Here is a 17948-nt window from a genome sequence, read left to right on the forward strand (position 1 = left end):
GGGAGTTGTGTGTTGTATATTAATTGCTAATGAATAGACATAAAAGTCGTATGTTGATTTTCTCTATTTTTCCTTTTAATTAGACCTCTTCTTCTGGGCTAGCAAACACATTGAATCCTTATTTTTCATGTTCCTGGATTCCTCTGTGCTTCTTTGATGACTATTGAGGCATGGTTACTCTCATGTCACATCTTAAAGTCTGCATCCTGTGCAGAGCATACAATTCTAGTACTTAGAAGTGAAGATGTCAGATCAGACCCCAGGCATGGTATAGTTTGCACAGCCTATGTGGTAAAACAGGTCCACTTCTGTGGCCTACCCAGCTTCCTAGCAGCTCTTCCCTTAGCATTTCAGATATTCTGGGTTATCCCAGTGCTGGATGCCTGATCAGGAGCAACACTTCTGAAATGTTGCCATGATGCTTGCAGCCAGCTGGAATGGCTTCTAATGGCCATATATAGTTAGGTCTTTGCAGTATCCCCTATGGTTATCATTAGGCTCGCAATTCCAAGCTCTTCCATGGCACGCCTGCTAATGCAAGTGTTATATTAACACACTAAATGTTGGTGTAAAAGCGAAGACCTTTAGCTAACAGCTGAGCAATGGACATTTACGTGTTCAGGCTTGCAGCTAAAACCCTAGACTGCCCCATTGTGTATAGTTGGCTTGCTTTGTTACTTACTGTAAAGTGACTGAAGGTGGCAGAAATAAACTTCCAGGGAACTTTCTCTTGTAAAGTGTGATCTTATCAACTAGATACCAGTGACATTATTACAGAAATAGAGACTAAATATTTCTACTGAGTATCTTCCAGCCTTAGGTGTACTTTTACCACAGTATTTGTGGACTTGCTATACATATTGTATGTAGTGTATTTTCGAAGAGTTCCAAAAAAGTGTCGCTTTTCCTTGCATTGCTTCTGGGGCCAAAAATGACATCTACAGGTCATCCGAGAAGCTGTCTGTGAATAATGGGCTTTGTGCTTGCATTCCTGTCACTGAGATGTTTGTGATAATTTTGAATGATGGACGGTTTTTGAAGCTGAGCGAAACTCGTGACTGGACTCTTTCCTCTGGCACAGTGCAGAAGATCCCCTCAGCACTTCAAGCCCTATCTGACTCCTGACCTGCCCAAACGGTTCCACTATGCTAACAACATTCGTATTGATAAAGTTCATCTTTTGGTGGATCGACAGTGGCTGGCTGTGAGGTAACATAATTTGTGTGATTGTTATGCTATTTTTTTTAATCCCACTCTCATCCCTTTAATTTCCTTCACAGATGCTTCATTTCCTGTTGTGCTTTAGACTTGTTACATTTCCATGTTTGTTACAGTTAAAATCATACTGTGTAAAAAGGAAACATGCCTCATAGAAAAAAAGCCCAAGAATTAGTGTGATTCAAAACTTAACAGTCTAATACAAGAATCATCATTGCTCCACATCAAGTTTTTACCAAAAGAAAAAAAAAAACATTTAAAAGAAAAAAAATTGATACTACCTAACAGAAAAATTCTCAAAAATAGTGCAAACAATAATGTAAGATTTTTACACAAGGTATTCCCATATTTAGCCCTTTTCTTGGCATTGCAGTCACCACCCCTCAACTGCCCTTCTCTAAGGCTGATTGCTTTAGTCTGGTGCACGTGTGGATATGGCCAATGATCAGCATTAGGAGTCCTTCATCAGGAAGAATAGGATGTTGAAGTTTCTGCTTCCTCACTCTGTGATTGCAGTGGGGTTCTTCCTATATGCATGCTAACAGTACAGCTTGCCCATTCTTCACTAGCCTGCAAGTTAACATTACATCTCAGTTCAGTAGACATGGTGCACTCTACATGTGTTAGGTGTACTTGCATTATCACGCAAAGATAAGCTGAAAAGGTAAAAAATTAGACATAACTACCTGGTCATTACAAAAAATTGCTGCAAGAGTGAAACATTAAAAAAATAACTCTGAGTAAGTCAAGTTCAGACAAGGCTTAGACCTGAGGCTTTGAAAACTCAATACAGACATCTGTAGTGTTTGCAGCAATACTGTATTTACTGAGCTACAGTATTGCCGCAGGAGAAGCGAGATCCAACTTGGAATTTCAAGACTGCTAAAACATTAGAAAATGCCTGATCTAAATGAATATGCAACTTGATTGTTTGTTTTGGTGTAGCCAAATAATTGTCCAGGACATAAAAAAGAAATGTGCCCTGAAAAAGTCTTATCATCACCCTATTTTAAACTGTGCTCAAATGTTCTTGAGCCTCTGAAAGCAGGATACATGCACTTGACAACTGTGCATTGAATTGGCATGGAGCGACTGTCTCTTTATTCTTCCATGTGTCTCAGCAATGGGTAGGTAAAAATAAGGTTTAGTCACTATGTCAGAGTATTCTGACATGTTATTAATTCTGTAACCCAAGCCCACATTATCCACATGTCTCTTTACCCTTCAGAATCCATGATGAAAATGCACTGTTGTGTAAGGCAAATTCTCTTGCAGTCATATTCATATTATTCCACAGAGGCTAACAGCAGAGTTTTCCCATGGTAAGTTTTCTGTTAAATGGGTGTAACTAGGAATTCTTCCTAAACAGATTACACTTGTTCTGCAACTTGTAGCTAGGCAAAGGCCTCAGTTCAAAAATAGCAATTTTTTCAATTTATTTTGAAAACATTGTTTCACTGTACACTCATATCCATCTAGGATAATTTATTACTGCCCACAGCAATTTCTGTTAAAGGAGAAAGAGATCTTCATAGAAGTGAACAGTGATGAACCATAAGTACTGCAGTATGATGGCAGAGTCAGTTCTTAAGGAATGATTGTGTCTCTGAGCCACAATGACTGTTACTAAGTGCTTCTATTTGTGTCATTTTTATTTATACTCTGTGATGGTTTCTCCTTAGGGATGCAAGTTACACATATTGTGATGGAGGTAACCATGGCTATGACAACGAATTTAAAAGTATGGAGGTAGGACGATTTCTATTCAAGTCTTGTACTTTCTTATATACAAAATCATGATGTGCCAGGTAACTCACCAGAATACAGAATAATGATAGTTTTTGCAGTGTACTTTTTCTTTTCTGTCAACAAGATGTGTAAACTGTTAACACATACTAGGTCCAAATATTTGTATTGCCTTTCATCAATGTGTGCAAGGCCTGTTTCTTTGGGGTCCTGTAGTAAAACCAGTCTGGGCTTACCTTACCTGCTTGGAGACCGGTAGGCTACTGTAAACCAAGTCTACTGTGTTTAGCTACAGGACACTTAATTCTTTTGTTTTGTCATTCTTCCACTGAGGCAATGACCAAAAAATCTCCATAGGCTCTGGCAGTTCATCTGAGCATCTGAAAGCCTGTATGCTCAAATCAGTTAAATCTCATTGTCTCTGCTTCTCTTACCAGAGTTAATCGTATCACCAGAACAAAAAAATAATTAGCATAGCCTGTATGTTAGTATAGCCTGTGTTGCTGTTTCATCTCATTTTCACTTCTGGTTACAGTGAAAGTATTTTGAGGTCTTGAGCTTTTGGTTTTTCATGTACTTTCTGTGATATGAACCTTTAACTAAGATCAAGCATGCCACTCTTAAGTCTCATGCCTAAGAATCAGATTCTTCTAGATCTTTACAACAATGTTAAAGCCAAATGTCAGTGATCAGAAATATGGTGAATGTTTGTATGGAAAGAAAGGTAAATTCTGGTTACCATGAAACCTTAATAATGGATAAGCTTACTGAGGTGCCACAACCAAGGCTTTTTTTTTTTTTTTTTAGTAAAGGAGCAAAATGTCATCTTTGTATAATAAATTAAAAATTCCTTTTCCATTATGGACACATAATATTATTTTAGAACAGATCATTTTCCTGTTTAGTCATGTTTCCTGTATCTCCTGGCAGGCAGCTCAGGAGGCTCCTAAAGCAGTAGAAACTCCTGTGAGACTGTACATAGTTATCAGTGTTCTGCAACAAGGCTTGCAGGCTCCAGCAAGGGCTGTCCAGCACTGTACCATTGGTGGCACTGATACAGGTCTCTGCTGAGCTTGGAATGGGCCTCTGCAGTTCCCTGCTCCTCTCTTTAGCCATGGACATAGACTCTTAAGTGACCCAAAGACTTCAGAGTGCAGCAGGTAGTAAAAAAACACCCCAAAACCAAGTAAGATTCATGATACAGTTTAAAATATCATGCTAAATGAATTCTTGTTTTGCAATTTTCTTCAAATTATGTGCAATGGTAGAAATTTGCCTTCCTTACCAGAACAATCATGTATGTTTAACTGTTGTGACTGTAAAAATACTATATTTTGCCATTGTCTCAGTTTTCATAAAGTGCAACTGAATTGGTTTTGGATTTGGATTTCTGAAGATAACCCATTTTTTTATTATTGCTATTACATTCTAGGCTATATTCTTAGCATATGGCCCAAGCTTTAAAGAGAAAACAGAAGTGGATGCTTTTGAAAACATTGAGGTTTACAACCTTATGTGTGGTGAGTAGAAACAATCCAGTACTTTAATGATAAACTACTAGTGTTTTCAAATACCAGTGTTGTAAGAGCTAAAAGAAGCATAGCTAAAAATTGAGAGAATTCATTCAAAAACAAAACACTGAAGCCATGCTCTTAGGCCTTCTTTACAGTGCTAAGAGATTAACTGCCAGAAGTTGTTCTGCTTTGAAGGTTTTTTCTGATTGCAGAAGAATTCCATTAAAGAATCAGGGGGAACCACACCTGCCACGTGGGTTTGCTCTCAAACTGATGCCTGTGGAATTGTGGATAAGAATCTTGTAGAGAGCAACTGCTCTTGCTCATAACTTAGGATGGACCATTGCAGTCCCAGCAGCGAGCAATTAGGAAGCATGTGCCTCAGAAAATACGGATTAAAGCATCACACAAAAGTGCAATAGGCTACTACAATGTTTCGCAATGTGATGCACTTGCAATAACATTTATAGTCTGCATTAGACCATCTAATCTTATGAATGTTATGACAGTGTATAAAACTGTATCAGCAGTACTCAAATCTATAATGACTAAATCTTGATGCAGTGGAAGATAGCAAAGAACCTTCAGACCTAGAAATTTGCAAGTTGGTGGGAGTAGTTACCATAATACTTTAAATAATGGAATAAGCTATTTCTTCTACATTTAAAATGACTAGGAAATGAGTAGAATTGGAAAGAGAATGACTTTTTAAAATACCATTTTAGTCTTAAAATATGTTTACAAATTTCAAATGTTTCAACAGATTTGTTGCAGATAGTACCAGCACAAAACAATGGAACACATGGCAGCTTGAATCACCTCTTAAAGAAACCTTTTTACAATCCTTCACATCCAAGGGAAGTCTCATCTCCCTATTCATGTCCAGTTTCCAATCTGGCTCCTGCAGATGACCTGGGATGCAATTGCACACAAGTAAATAGGGGTTTCTGGCATCTTTTAATCATCTCTGTCAAGTGTGTTCTGCTTGCTTTGTTTTTTTCTAAGCAGTGGATTCATTTTGAGCAATTCTCTTTTATTTTACAGATCTCAAATGCGTCACAAGAAGTACTGCTAAATGAGAGGTTAAATCTCACCGCAGAAGAAAGTAAGTAGCAAAAAATGAAGAGGGCAGCAGTATTTTTAAATCTGCACCTGGTTTATACTTTATATCACTGGTTCCAGTGGGAATTTTTGCAACGTTAATTACAATTGAAAGTGAAGTAGGAAAATCAGGTCAGGAGCACAATTTTTTTTTTATTTTTCCATTGCATTTCTTTAAAAAATGCTAAGGAGCTCTGTTAAAGCCTCATGTATGTATAAGAATAGGATTTGAGTCCCATTAAAATTTTGGAAAACACCATACAGATTTCAATGGTCTTGGAGAAAATCTGAGCACTGTCAGGCTATGTGCCATAACTCTTGTTCCTTACCCTGCATGCATTACTTTGCCTTTCTCTGATCAAAAATTCTCATAGATACTTCTTTCTGCTTTTTTTTAATGGTGTTTCTGGAAATTTTGAGAAACACTGTAATGCCTCCTAGTCAAATAAGATGTAAATTTCACCTCCACTTGGTAAGATAAGTTCAAAATATTTACATTGGTATGAAATTTCAAAGAAACAAGAATTTGCTAAGCTGATATATTGACTTTTGTACATTAAACATAATATGAAAACTATTTTCTACATTTTTTATTCTACTTATAAGCCTAAAGAACCACATGACCAGGTTTACTGTTGGATCTACTTGTATTTTCTGAAGTTTAATTAACAATTTTTCTTAACCCTTTGTTCCATCCCAAATGTTATAGAAGAATAAATCGATAATTATTATTTAACTTTTAGTTAACAAGGCAAGCTCATCTCATTTGCCATATGGGAGACCCAAAGTTCTTCAGAAGGAAAATGTCTACTGCCTCCTTTCCCATCGTCAGTATGTGAGTGGATACAGCTATGATATCTGGATGCCGCTGTGGACTGCCTACACTGTGGATAAGCCTGTAGGTTATCAAATATCAAATATCTACTATCTATCAAATATCTACTCTTAAATATGGGATCTAATGGATTAAAAATGTGGAATTCATCAGGAACCCTGTTTAAGGGCTGGTGGATGTCATGTGACTAAGGCTTTTGTGTCTGAAAAAGTGTCTTTGATATCATTTAAATTTCAGCTATCTTAAAATATAGTTTGGGAAAGTGGGAATTACCATTTGTTAGGGACACAAAAGAGATAGGAGAATAGAGCTGCTGGTTCTATTAAGCCTGTTCTGTAAAAGGGATATGCTGTCAAGACAATGGTCCCCTTGCCTGTCAGTTCCTGTGGAAAAGCAGGGTGTGATTTTCCAAATCAGAATTTCAAGCTTTCCTATGAGTACCACGATATTTTTCCTATTAAATATCCTTTGTGCAACTCTACAAGACAGTTTGCACTAATGCTTATTTCTGTATGTTGTCTGCTCTCTGTTACATGATATCACTTCTGAAAAGTGTAATTATAGTTGAATGAACCTCTGAGTGTTCAAGGGTATGTGGCTCTGGAATAAATTGTTTGAGTTTTCAGGGTCAGTAAATGAATGGACATTCATGGGCTTACTTGCCCTTATAATTTGACCCTTTTTCTAAGTTGCCTAGTGGAAACTGTTTCTATGTTGATTCTTCAGTCTGAAGAGGACTGTTATTGATGTCCATGTGATTTCTTATTTATCAGTACGAATATGAGGAAATTATTGTAATTGCTGCTAAAATGTTAGTATTTCAGAAAGTTTCACTCCATATTTTCTACTGATTCTTCACTGTCTGGTTGAAGGATCAGGAATTCAATCCTAAGAAGGATAAAAGTCATTTAAGCAAATGTCCATTTCAAAAGGACTCTTTATACTTCATATTTGAAGATCTGCCCTTAAACCTTTCTATGAAAGTGCATTACACAAATGAAAGCTAGTTAATTGTGGGCATATTTTTTGTCTGATTTTGCTTTTAAAAGATTAAAAAGTCCCATCAGAGCTGCAGTCTTCTTAATATTGAGCTTAAAAAAAGCTCAAAAACCCAAATAAATTTTCAGACATTTTCCTTTGTTAAAAAACAAATTCTCAGTTAGCAAAGAATCATAGAATCATAGAATGGTAAGGGGTTGGAATAGACCTTAAAGATCATCTAGTCCCAACCCAGCCCTGCCATGGGCAGGGACACCTCCCACTAGACCAGATTGCTCAAGGCCTTATCAGACCTGTCTTTGAACACTGCCAGGGCTGGGGCATCCACAACTTCCCTGGGCAAGCTGTTCCAGCATCTCACAACTCTCACATGAAAAAAATTCTTCCTAGTATCTAACCTGAATTTCCCCTCTTTTGATTTGTACCCATTACTCCTTGTCTTATCAGTACAGTTCTCGGCAAAGAGTCCCTCTCTGGCTTTCCTGTAGGTCAACTTCAGGCACGGGAAGTGTATAAAGAAAGTTTCTGCTCAACTTAATGTCTGAATTAAGAGAAATACATATTTTGCAGGAGTTTCTAAGAGCAGTTCGTGCAACGTTGTGGGAAGCAGTGAATGGTTGGGACTGAAGTATTGGAGGATATAGGTCACAGCAGACTCTAATACAATGATGTATGTTTTCTATAGAAAGAATAGGAAAGAATAAATCCCATCTGTAATAGTGTCAGAGACACAACAGTGAAAGGCTCTGAGTGTAAGAGCTCACACACTGACTTACCTTGCACAGTAAGCTGAGATTATGATTTTTTATTACATGTGCTAATCAAGAGAAATAGGCTTTGTAAATTACAACACCTATGTGAGGACAGAGATAGAGCTAATGCCTTTGACTGTAAGATTTGGCAACAATACCTGGGAATGACAGAATTTGTATTGCATCCTGGGTTAATTATGTTTGGATGCAGCCTGTACAGTGCTTTACACAATTTGTAAGATGGGGTATATAAAGAAGTGCTTAAACAGTAAACTAGGTAATGCAGGCTGGAGTTTTGCTGGTTTTGTGTGATTTGGAAGTTTTGAAACTGGATGAATAACATACACTTGCTGATCTTAAATAAATGGCATCAGATAGTGTTTTGGTTGCTTAGTATTCTCAGGAATAAGGAAAATTTAAGATTGAAGGACATTTGTTTTCTTTCTTACTCATCTGCCAGGGAGGAAGGCACATTTTCTTGCAAAAAGACAAGAACTCCTGAAGGGGACTGAATTTGACATAAGACACCACAGCAGATGCTTGAATTCTGTCATGTAATGCAAATAACTCATACTTCTTGACATTAATTACAGACTCATCAAAAAACAATAATCTGCATTAAAAAAGACAATTCATGATGGGATAGGCACAGCCATTTTTTAGTTTTAACTGCTTTCTTCAGGAGACATTATGGTTCTTTGACCTGAAATAGGAGGAGCCAAATTGGTGATGAATGTGTTTTGTTTTTTTTCTTTGCCACATGATCTGTTCAGGAGTCAAAGGAAGACTTTTGTCGTCTTTTATGTTTCATTTCATATGGTATATATGTTTTCCATTAATGTACAACCTGACCATAATATGGCATCTACTTGAATTCTAATAAAAGTGACTAAATGAATTAAATCAAGGAGTGCAAAAAGGCATGAGAAGAACATTCCAGTTCTTTATTTTTGCTTGGTTTTAATTGATCAAAATAAACAATGTACAGAAAATCAGATTAGATGTTTAACTACTGTTTATAAATGTATAAAGCAAAATACGTTCCATTCTTACCAAAATGAAAATAAGTTCCATGTAAATGAGGATGAGAAAAAAAAGTTAAACACGGAAAAGCATATTCAGATGATTTAATGTTATTGTAAAATTATGAAAAAGTGTGTATAAGAGGTTACAGGAAAAAAAGTGAAGGTTATAGAAAGAATTATACTCGTCAGAATCACTTTTGGCCAGATCTTAGCATGTTAACATGCTTTGGTGAAGTTAGTGAAGCCAGTAAAATGTACTAAATTTACTGTGTATTCTTTATCTGTAAATCTTAGCAGCACAGATTCTTACAGAAACTGCATCCTCAGATGCCAAGATGAGGTGATAGTGTAATTTTTATATACTAGCTGCTTTCCAGGAGGATGTGACATCAAGTTTGTGTTTCCAGAAATATGTAAAAGTGATGAATGAGTCAAATGTGTAATCTGTTTTTGCCTAAGGTATAGCCTTATTTTGCTGCTACAGTTTTACATGGCGCATAAGGATTTCCCTGAATTACCTAAAAACACAAGTAGAAGAAAAACACTACCCAGAAACCATTAGTGTCCAGTACTTGCATTGACCTGATTCACTATGAAAATAGGAGAAGATTCAATGAAGTCCATTCTAGAAAGTTAAAACCATACAAAGCATTGGCTTAGCCACAGCCGTGGGTGTAATACTTTTTTTCCTTTTCACAGGAAAGCACATCTCCTCTTCCTCCCACCGTTTCAGACTGTCTGCGGCCTGATGTTAGAATCCCTGTTGCTTGGAGCCAAAATTGTTCCAACTACCCAGAAGGGCTGACCCTGACCCACAGTTTCCTCTATCCTCCCAGTGAGCATGGTTCTTTTTATAGAGAGACCTTAGAAAGTCTTAATCAGCTGGATGTGGGTTTATGTTTAAACATATACTCGAGCACCAAAACAAACTTCTTTGGATCAGCATGTTGGGCAGAAAAAGCTTTCCAGTGTTTGCAGACTGACCAAAAGCACGGCAGCTGCTACTTGTATCTAAATATTTTCGGTTTAGAACATTTAAGGGTTTTTTTTAAAAGATGGAACAACTTGAATGTGATGAAGACTGGTTGGAATGATGTAAAGGACTGGAAGGAAAGGCTGTCCCTCTTCCTCTGCATAAATATTCATTTCCTATTTTCAAATTTGATAATTATTAGTTATTGAACAGATTGTACAAACAAATTTGGAGATATGTTTGCAATAGGATCATGCGCTCATGCTCAAATGTAAAATGTAATTGAATTACATGTACCTACAACTCATAGTGACACATGAATCAATTTGTCTTTGTATAGTATTCCATTCATTTATATTTTTGTCTTTTTATATAGACTACAGTTCATCTGATCTTGAACAGTATGATGCCTTACTCACCAGCAATATTGTTCCCATGTATAAAGCTTTCAAAGGTAGGTTGCAAAATTGATTCATTATGATTAATTTTCTGTAATTATGGTTCTGGATTTGATAAAGCTATCACAGGAATTTAAAACATTAATGCATGGCCTGCTGTATATCCAGATGTTGTGAAAATATATTTAAAACTTCTTAAAAGTAGATGTTTGAAAAATTAAAACCACATTTATATGGGTTTTTTTTCTGTGTATAGTCCCATCTGATTTCTGCTTTTCTCTGCTTACCTGTTTGCTTTTGAATTTGCTCTTCATCTCCTCTGTGCTGTCCTAACATGAAATGCTAGCCATGAAACTCTCATAAAAATTTCCCTTGGGAAAATTCAAGGTGAATGAAAATGGTATTTTTTCTTTTTGCAAAATCATAAGAGAAGACCTCAATGATATTAATTTTGCAATACTCTTTCTATAATAGATCTTTTTATTATGCAAGTGTGGTAAGCTAAATTAACTCTTCCCATCCAGCCCGACTCACATTTGTTTGCAATCACAGAGGAGAAATTTTCTCTAACTGCTTGTGATCCTGTTTTACTGTTGGGCCTAGGCTCATTTTCTTAGAAAATGGATAAAAAGAGGAATTATGTAAGGAAAAAGGTGGAAAAAACCCAATTATGTAACTATCATTCTAATACATTCAGACCTCATTTATTCATTCACTCATGTAAAAAAATAGATATCCAGAAGACCTCAGTGTCTTTAATCTTCCAAGTAAATCAAAGACTGTGAAAGATCCAATTTTTCAAGGAAAACTACAAGAAGTTACTGTAGACCATAAACAACAGGTAAATCAATAGGAGATGCCCTCAATGCCCCAAACCCATCAGGTTTTTTTGCCATGCCAGTTGTAAATATTGGAATAGTCTCACTAGCTTGTATCCGAATTGTATTTTCTGGAATGACATCTGTGAAATAAGCCATATTGTCTAGTGATGTTTGATATGAGTTCTGTACAGTGAAACTAACTCTCAGGTGGTGAATATTCCTCTCACAAAACCATTAGGTCAGTTCCTACTATTTGGCACACTGCAGGTACAGGCAGATCAGCCAGAAATTAATGACCTCTCAGCTGTAGGTTTGTAGCTTCAGCTTTAGATTGAATCATTATACACTCCAGTAGTGGAATTTGCTTTGCAGGACTATAGTAGCATTTACCATGCCTCTTTCAATGGCAGGTGAGAGTATGTCCCTTCTGATGAAATCCAAATTTTGTGTAAAAAAGAGCTGATTTTATGGGCAGTTTAGTTCTGAACTTTTTATTATTAATCTACAGGGAAAACACACACTATTTTTCTTCAGTGGTGAAATTACTTGAAATTTATATTAATTTTGCTTTTATTTTCTTTTTATGGCAGACATATGGGACTATTTCCATAATGTGCTTCTTCAGAAGTATGCTAGAGAAAGGAATGGGGTAAATGTTATAAGTGGACCAGTGTTCGATTACAATTATGATGGCCATTTTGACAGCCCTGATGAAATTAAGCAGTAAGTACATGGAAAAGTCAAAAGTCAAACTCTATGTGATTTCCTCTGTGTTTCCACAAAAATTATTATTTAAAAAGACCAAGAAACAAGTATCATGGATAATGGAGTATTCTATTTGTAATCCTACATCCACTATTACTTATACAACAGGAAATGCTCTTGCAAACAGATACAGTACCATAGAAGTTGAAGTCCAAGTAAAAAAGCTGTGCAGTAACATGTGTATCTCTATATGCATGCACAGTGATTAGTGATTACTAGTGATTAGTTTTCCAAGATTATGCCTAGATTTTAGATTATGGGCCTCTGCAACAGAAATGCTGAGAGAATAGATGACATTTAAACCTGCGAAGACATGCTTAAGCATAATTTTCTCACTTGCTTGTTGGGCTCACTCACTCACTCACTCACTCACTCACTCACTCACTCACTCACTTCCTATTGTCTCAAATGGATGTATTTTACCAAAGGTCAGATTTGTGTGTTTGCCTTCACTGAATAGTGTAACTGGGAATGCAAATGTAACATTCCTGAGAGGTACCTTTGCATAGCTATGGCTTACACAGCTCACTTCAACATCTGAGATGTTCGATAAAGATAAAGATAAAAGATAAAGATAAACATAAAAGATAAAGACTAATTATTTATGTCAGTGAATAAGGACAGAAGGAAATAAAACCAGAATTAGAACAACAGCTTAGATTAGGTAAAATGCCTTGGGGGAGAGTAAGAGCATTTATGGAGTAGAAAGGTGCTGGGAAATCTGCACAGTTGAATCTGCCACTGGAGATGTTTTATTCAGGCTAGACTTGACCACATCTGTTAAAAATGGTTTGAGAATGGGAAAATCAGCCTGCCACGTAGTAGAAGGGTGGAAGGGAGGGGAGACTACAACTTCCTTCCAAGCAGAATGCTGAAATACCCAGTTGACCACATAATGCTGCCTCTAGTTTGGAATAATCATGTTTTAGTCAGCATGGTTAGGCAGTCATACAGAGCAGTATAATAATTTCAGTGATGGTGTTTTGTTCAATACTGAACAAAAAAGCTTGGGAAACATTCAGCTCCTTATCAGTTTATACACGAGAGTGACCATGTTTGCAGAATAGTCAGAAAAGGGCAGCAAAGACATTTTCAGTTGAGTATCCTAAACTGGTTTCTAGAGCACACAGCCACAAGTCATCACCATTCTGGCATTTCTCAATGGCAAGGAGTCAGAAGGTAATTTTCTCATCTCTCTCCTCCAATTCACATCACTGAAATTCTTAGTATGATGAAGGGCAAATATGATGCTCTATCCTGACTCTTCCAGATGTAGAGATCTCTGGCTTTGGCAAAATAGAGTATTGACCATGTTAAGCAGTCCTGTTTCAGTGGGACTGCTTGTAGCACACAGAGTAATCCATGCATATTTGGCTGTTTGTGAAATAAATGGTGAGGCTGTCTATCCCATCAAGTATTTTTTTCAATTATAAAAGAAATTTAAGTCATATAGTATTGAAAGATATATGCTGAGATAAATTCTATAAATTTCTAATTGCATCAGTGGTTTTAATACTTGATATCTCAATAAATGGCTGAATTAATGTTTTGTAGGTATGTAAACAATACAAAAATCCCTGTCCCAACCCATTACTATGTGGTTCTGACGAGCTGCAAGAATACATCCTATACTCCACTGAACTGTTCAGGGTCCTTGGATGCTTTGTCTTTTATCATTCCTCATCGACCTGACAACACTGAAAGCTGTGCTGTAAGTATAGTTCTGCATTCCTGTGTACCAATGAACTTTGTGAACAGATTCTCATTGGAATCTAGTCATCCAGAGAATCTTTGTGAGTCTGTTAAATTAACTCATTCCCCATGAGCTGAGAATGAGCTGAGAGTTAAAGCAATCACCGGAAGATCAAGGAGCTCCAGGAGAGGTAGCTGGAAACTAATGAGCTGATAGGAAGCAAGGAAGAAGAAAGGAAGGTTTGATAAAAGGACTGGGAAATGCTGTCACCTGAGAAGGGCTGAGAACAGCAGCACAGGCAACAGGGAGATGGGATATCTTTATGGAAGACTGCAGGATAAATTTACTCCAGAAGTATCAGAGGACTTTGAGTGTTATTCCCTTCAGTTGCTAGAAAATTCCTTCAATCATTTATTCCACTTCTATGAGAAATTACACAGCAGACATTTGGATCGATGGTCCTCCAGTTAAAATTCATACTTGAGTTAAATAAAATCTCTGTTTACCAGTAACAGAGTAAATCCTATGCCTTGTAGCAAACAAAATAAACTATCTGAGTCTAATATGCATTGTTGAGGCAGCTGAGTGTCTATTCCACAAACTCTGGGTTGCAGAAGGCTCCTTAACTCAGTGTCTATATTGTACAAGTACAGCTGCACAGACTTGAACTGGCCCTCACAGATGGTTTTTATTTATAATTTTGAGCTCATAACTCCAGACAGCACAAGTTTGCCCTACTTGGCAACAACTTCTGTGTCTCCCCGTTTGTAGTGTGGACAATCCACAACTTCCCAGTGAGATCTTTTTAGTAGTTGAGGGTTGACTAATAATTAATGAATTAGGCTTTATACTTTAGAAATTGACTGTCATTTCTAAAATTTAGCAATAAGCCCCAAATATCTTCACACTTTATATTCATCATGTTCTTGCAGTAATATACATTTAACAGATCATTTGCATCAGAAGAAGATACTGTTAATGAAAAAGCAAATTACCATCTGTTTGCAAAAAGCCCTTGTAGTAAAGGAAGAGAAAATAATATTTTTGCTTGATTAGCGGTTACATTTTCATTGTTTTCCCCATCTAACCAGCAACTATTGTTGCTGTCCAGCAATGAAGACTGAGCTCCTGTAAGGACTTTTTTTGGGTTGTCAGGTGCCTGTTGCTTGACTGACCTGAGCAGTGCAGTTAATTTGTACTGTAACTAAAACTGTCCTTACGTGTGTGTTTGAAACGTGACTCATGTATTCTGTAGTTAAAAGTCACACTTGCTATTTCAGCATAATTTTCTTCTCTGTCACTTTGGAAGTGGAGAGGTGAGTAGAAGAGACATCTATTTGATTCTGTTTAAATGACATCCCTAAAAGCAAGGCTGTAAAGATGCTTAGGAAAGCCTGAAAGAAGTTTAACCAACTGGAGGCCCTTAGTCTGTCAAACCAGGTGAAACACTGGTAACTGCCTAACACTGCCACAGAGCAACAGGCAGCCTTTTATGTGTTTGAACATTGTTCTTGTTTGTTTTGACAGGAAAATAAGACACTTTCTGAATGGGTTGAAGAAAGAGTTCAGGCTCATTCTGCACGTGTTCGGGATGTGGAGTTGCTAACTGGGCTTGACTTTTACCAGGAAAGAAATGAATCCATCTCCGAGATCTTACGGCTAAAGACATTTTTGCCAATATTTGAGACTGAAAGCAACTGATTATCTTTGAAAAAAGTGTCACTGCTTGGAAGAAAGAAAATTTAAATGATTTCAGTTTTTCCCTTGCTAACGTATTTTTCAAATTTGTGTTTTTCAGTCAAGTGTTTTTTGCCAATAAAATTTGAATAATAACTATGCATAAAATTATCTAAAGTGAATTAAATCATTGTTGCTGAGCCAGGCTTTCAAAATACAGAATATATATTTATTATGCAAAAACTAATATATGATATTACTATAAAAATACGTGACATATGATATAGCATATATAGTAGTAGTAGTGATTAAATAAAAATGCAAAAGGACATATTTTATAGTGCATACACACCAGAATTATACATTTTATATAAAATACTTCTACAATGGAGTTGAAAAATGAAACAGTTTGAGAGGAGTGTGTGTGTTTTTTCCCTTGTGTTTATCAGAAAGGATATGGTTCTCTAACACTAGCATGTCCTGAAATGTTCTGAATTTCTCTTTCTTGCCTATTAATTCCATGAAAACATATTGAGACTCACAAAAGGTTTATATGTAGTGCAAGTGATCATCACCTGTGTTTTCCACTTGGGTTAATTCATTCTGCCAGTAACAAGTGAAGTGACGTTAGAGTAAATGAGCCATATGCCGTACCCTTCAGAAATCTTAAAACAATCTGAACATGAAGAGGTAAAAGAAATGCTCTACACAAAAGAATTTTATCTTGTATTTATTTTTACAATTTTTACAATTTACTTGTATTTGCAATGGTTTCCTAATGCCTGGCAATAGCAAAATTTGATTTATAGGCTCAGTGGGCATTTTAAAGAAACATGTCAAAGTGTGTTTCAATCTATAAAGCTAACTGTGGACTGAAGGAGGTATGTCTGTTTAAGGAAGGAAGCTTTAAACTTCCAGCCTTTTCTGCACAAAATTCCAAACCCACCACAAGATATTTTTTCTCCCCCCAAGTCTTAGATGATCAGTGTATGCCCAGGCACCAGACAGAGTTTAGCTATACTGATCTTAAAATCACTATGTGGGACCAAGCTGAATGTAAAGATTTTTATCTCAGTTAAACCATTACACCATCGTGGAATTGTAGTTCACCACCTTACAATGTTGTGGCATCTAAGTCCGCCCACCTAAAGCAAATTTCTGCTAAACTGCCCCAGTTAAGAACACAACTGGTTTTTCACTGCATGGTAAATCATATCCTAGCTCTAGTAAAAAAAAATCTACACTCTTACTCTGGAAGAGTGGGACAAAAGAACAGTGACTGAATATGTAAAACGGATTGGGTTTCTTTTACTCTGAAATGCTGAGAAATTCAAAAGTTAAAGTAATAACAAATAGACAATAACACAAAATAAACACACTGTATTTAATTTAAAAACACAATCCTCCTTTGTTAACCGCTCTCCTTTGTCCTGAGATCTAAGAATGTTGTTTCTGAATATTTCAATCTTCTGTTTTCTAGGGGATGTGAGTATAGCTTTCCCAAATTGGTAAGCCCTTTGTTTCCGTATTTTTCAGCCAGTTTTGAAACTCCCGAAGCTGAAGTGGAATAGGCACAAAGTAATCTGCTGACTGTAAAAGCAGATGTTGCCAAGTCTCAGCTCTCAGAGCCACCTTACATGTGAGAATTAAAAATGTAAATTCCATAAAATGTGATTTTCCATAGACCATTATTGAAGCTGAGAAACTGCGTGCTCCTGTAGACATCAGAAGTCTGAACTCTGGAGGACCTTGCTGTTTCCCTCTCTTATGCTTGGGTCCTTTTAAGTTTTGGAGGATTAGAACCAAATCTCTAAGCAGATATAGAAATTTGGTGCTACCTATATCTAGTCTTTTCTCTGTAGCAAGGCAGAGTAATAATGAAAGAAAGTAGGCAAGGGAAACAGCCTATCATGCTCCAGAAAAGGCAGACCAAGGAAAAGCTTAACTGATGTTTTTTTAGTAAGTGCTACTATTTCCTAAACACCACACCCTGGCTCTGTGAGACTGTCTATAAAACAAACCTTTTTTGTTCACTTAATATTTATTACAGAGACCGCTGGCTTTTTGTCAGTACCCCCCTGAAGTACCTTCAAAGCTGAGTGCAGACATTGAAGTGGCATAGAATACCCTTTACCTTGGACATGGTCCCTTAAGGGAAATAGTGTCAATGGATATATATAGAAAGGGTTGTTTTTAAAATTACCTCCTGCACTGGTCCTGCAATGTTTGTACATAGGATGGTGGGATTTTTCATATACAACATGTGCAATTGTGTTTGTAAGTACAGATTTTTTTCTATCCTCACTGTGCCATTTCTGTGCAGTGGGGGAGTTACTACCTCTGGGTGAAAAGCTGTCAATAGAGAGGCAGGCAAATCTGTCATGCCTCTGGACCCAAAGTCTTGAGAAAAGTGGAGGCTCAGGAGTGTCCT

General features: G+C 36.8%; 1 protein-coding gene across 3 annotated transcripts in view; it reads left to right on the forward strand.

Annotated features, from left to right (window-relative positions):
* Positions 1 to 17016, forward strand: part of ENPP3 (ectonucleotide pyrophosphatase/phosphodiesterase 3) — a 37249-nt gene extending 20233 nt beyond the window's left edge. For 2 of the 3 annotated variants that reach the window (XM_042017134.1, XM_042017137.1), the window contains 11 exons: positions 1082 to 1209; positions 2901 to 2967; positions 4397 to 4484; positions 5242 to 5411; positions 5523 to 5583; positions 6323 to 6477; positions 9890 to 10025; positions 10540 to 10617; positions 11973 to 12105; positions 13702 to 13858; positions 15368 to 17014. In XM_042017134.1, the coding sequence (XP_041873068.1) occupies positions 1082 to 1209; positions 2901 to 2967; positions 4397 to 4484; positions 5242 to 5411; positions 5523 to 5583; positions 6323 to 6477; positions 9890 to 10025; positions 10540 to 10617; positions 11973 to 12105; positions 13702 to 13858; positions 15368 to 15541 (1347 nt within the window). In that variant the 3' untranslated portion in view covers positions 15542 to 17014. Of the gene's footprint in view, positions 1 to 1081; positions 1210 to 2900; positions 2968 to 4396; positions 4485 to 5241; positions 5412 to 5522; positions 5584 to 6322; positions 6478 to 9889; positions 10026 to 10539; positions 10618 to 11972; positions 12106 to 13701; positions 13859 to 15367 lie in introns of all 3 variants that reach the window. The other variant, XM_042017135.1, reaches the window with a different exon arrangement.
* The last annotated feature ends 932 nt before the right edge of the window (positions 17017 to 17948 follow it).

The sequence above is a fragment of the Corvus kubaryi genome, unplaced genomic scaffold (genome assembly GCF_017639235.1).
Source record: "Corvus kubaryi isolate FWS band 111438036 unplaced genomic scaffold, C.kubaryi_AGA036_p1.0 split3-73, whole genome shotgun sequence".
NCBI classification, from domain to species: Eukaryota; Metazoa; Chordata; class Aves; order Passeriformes; family Corvidae; genus Corvus; species Corvus kubaryi.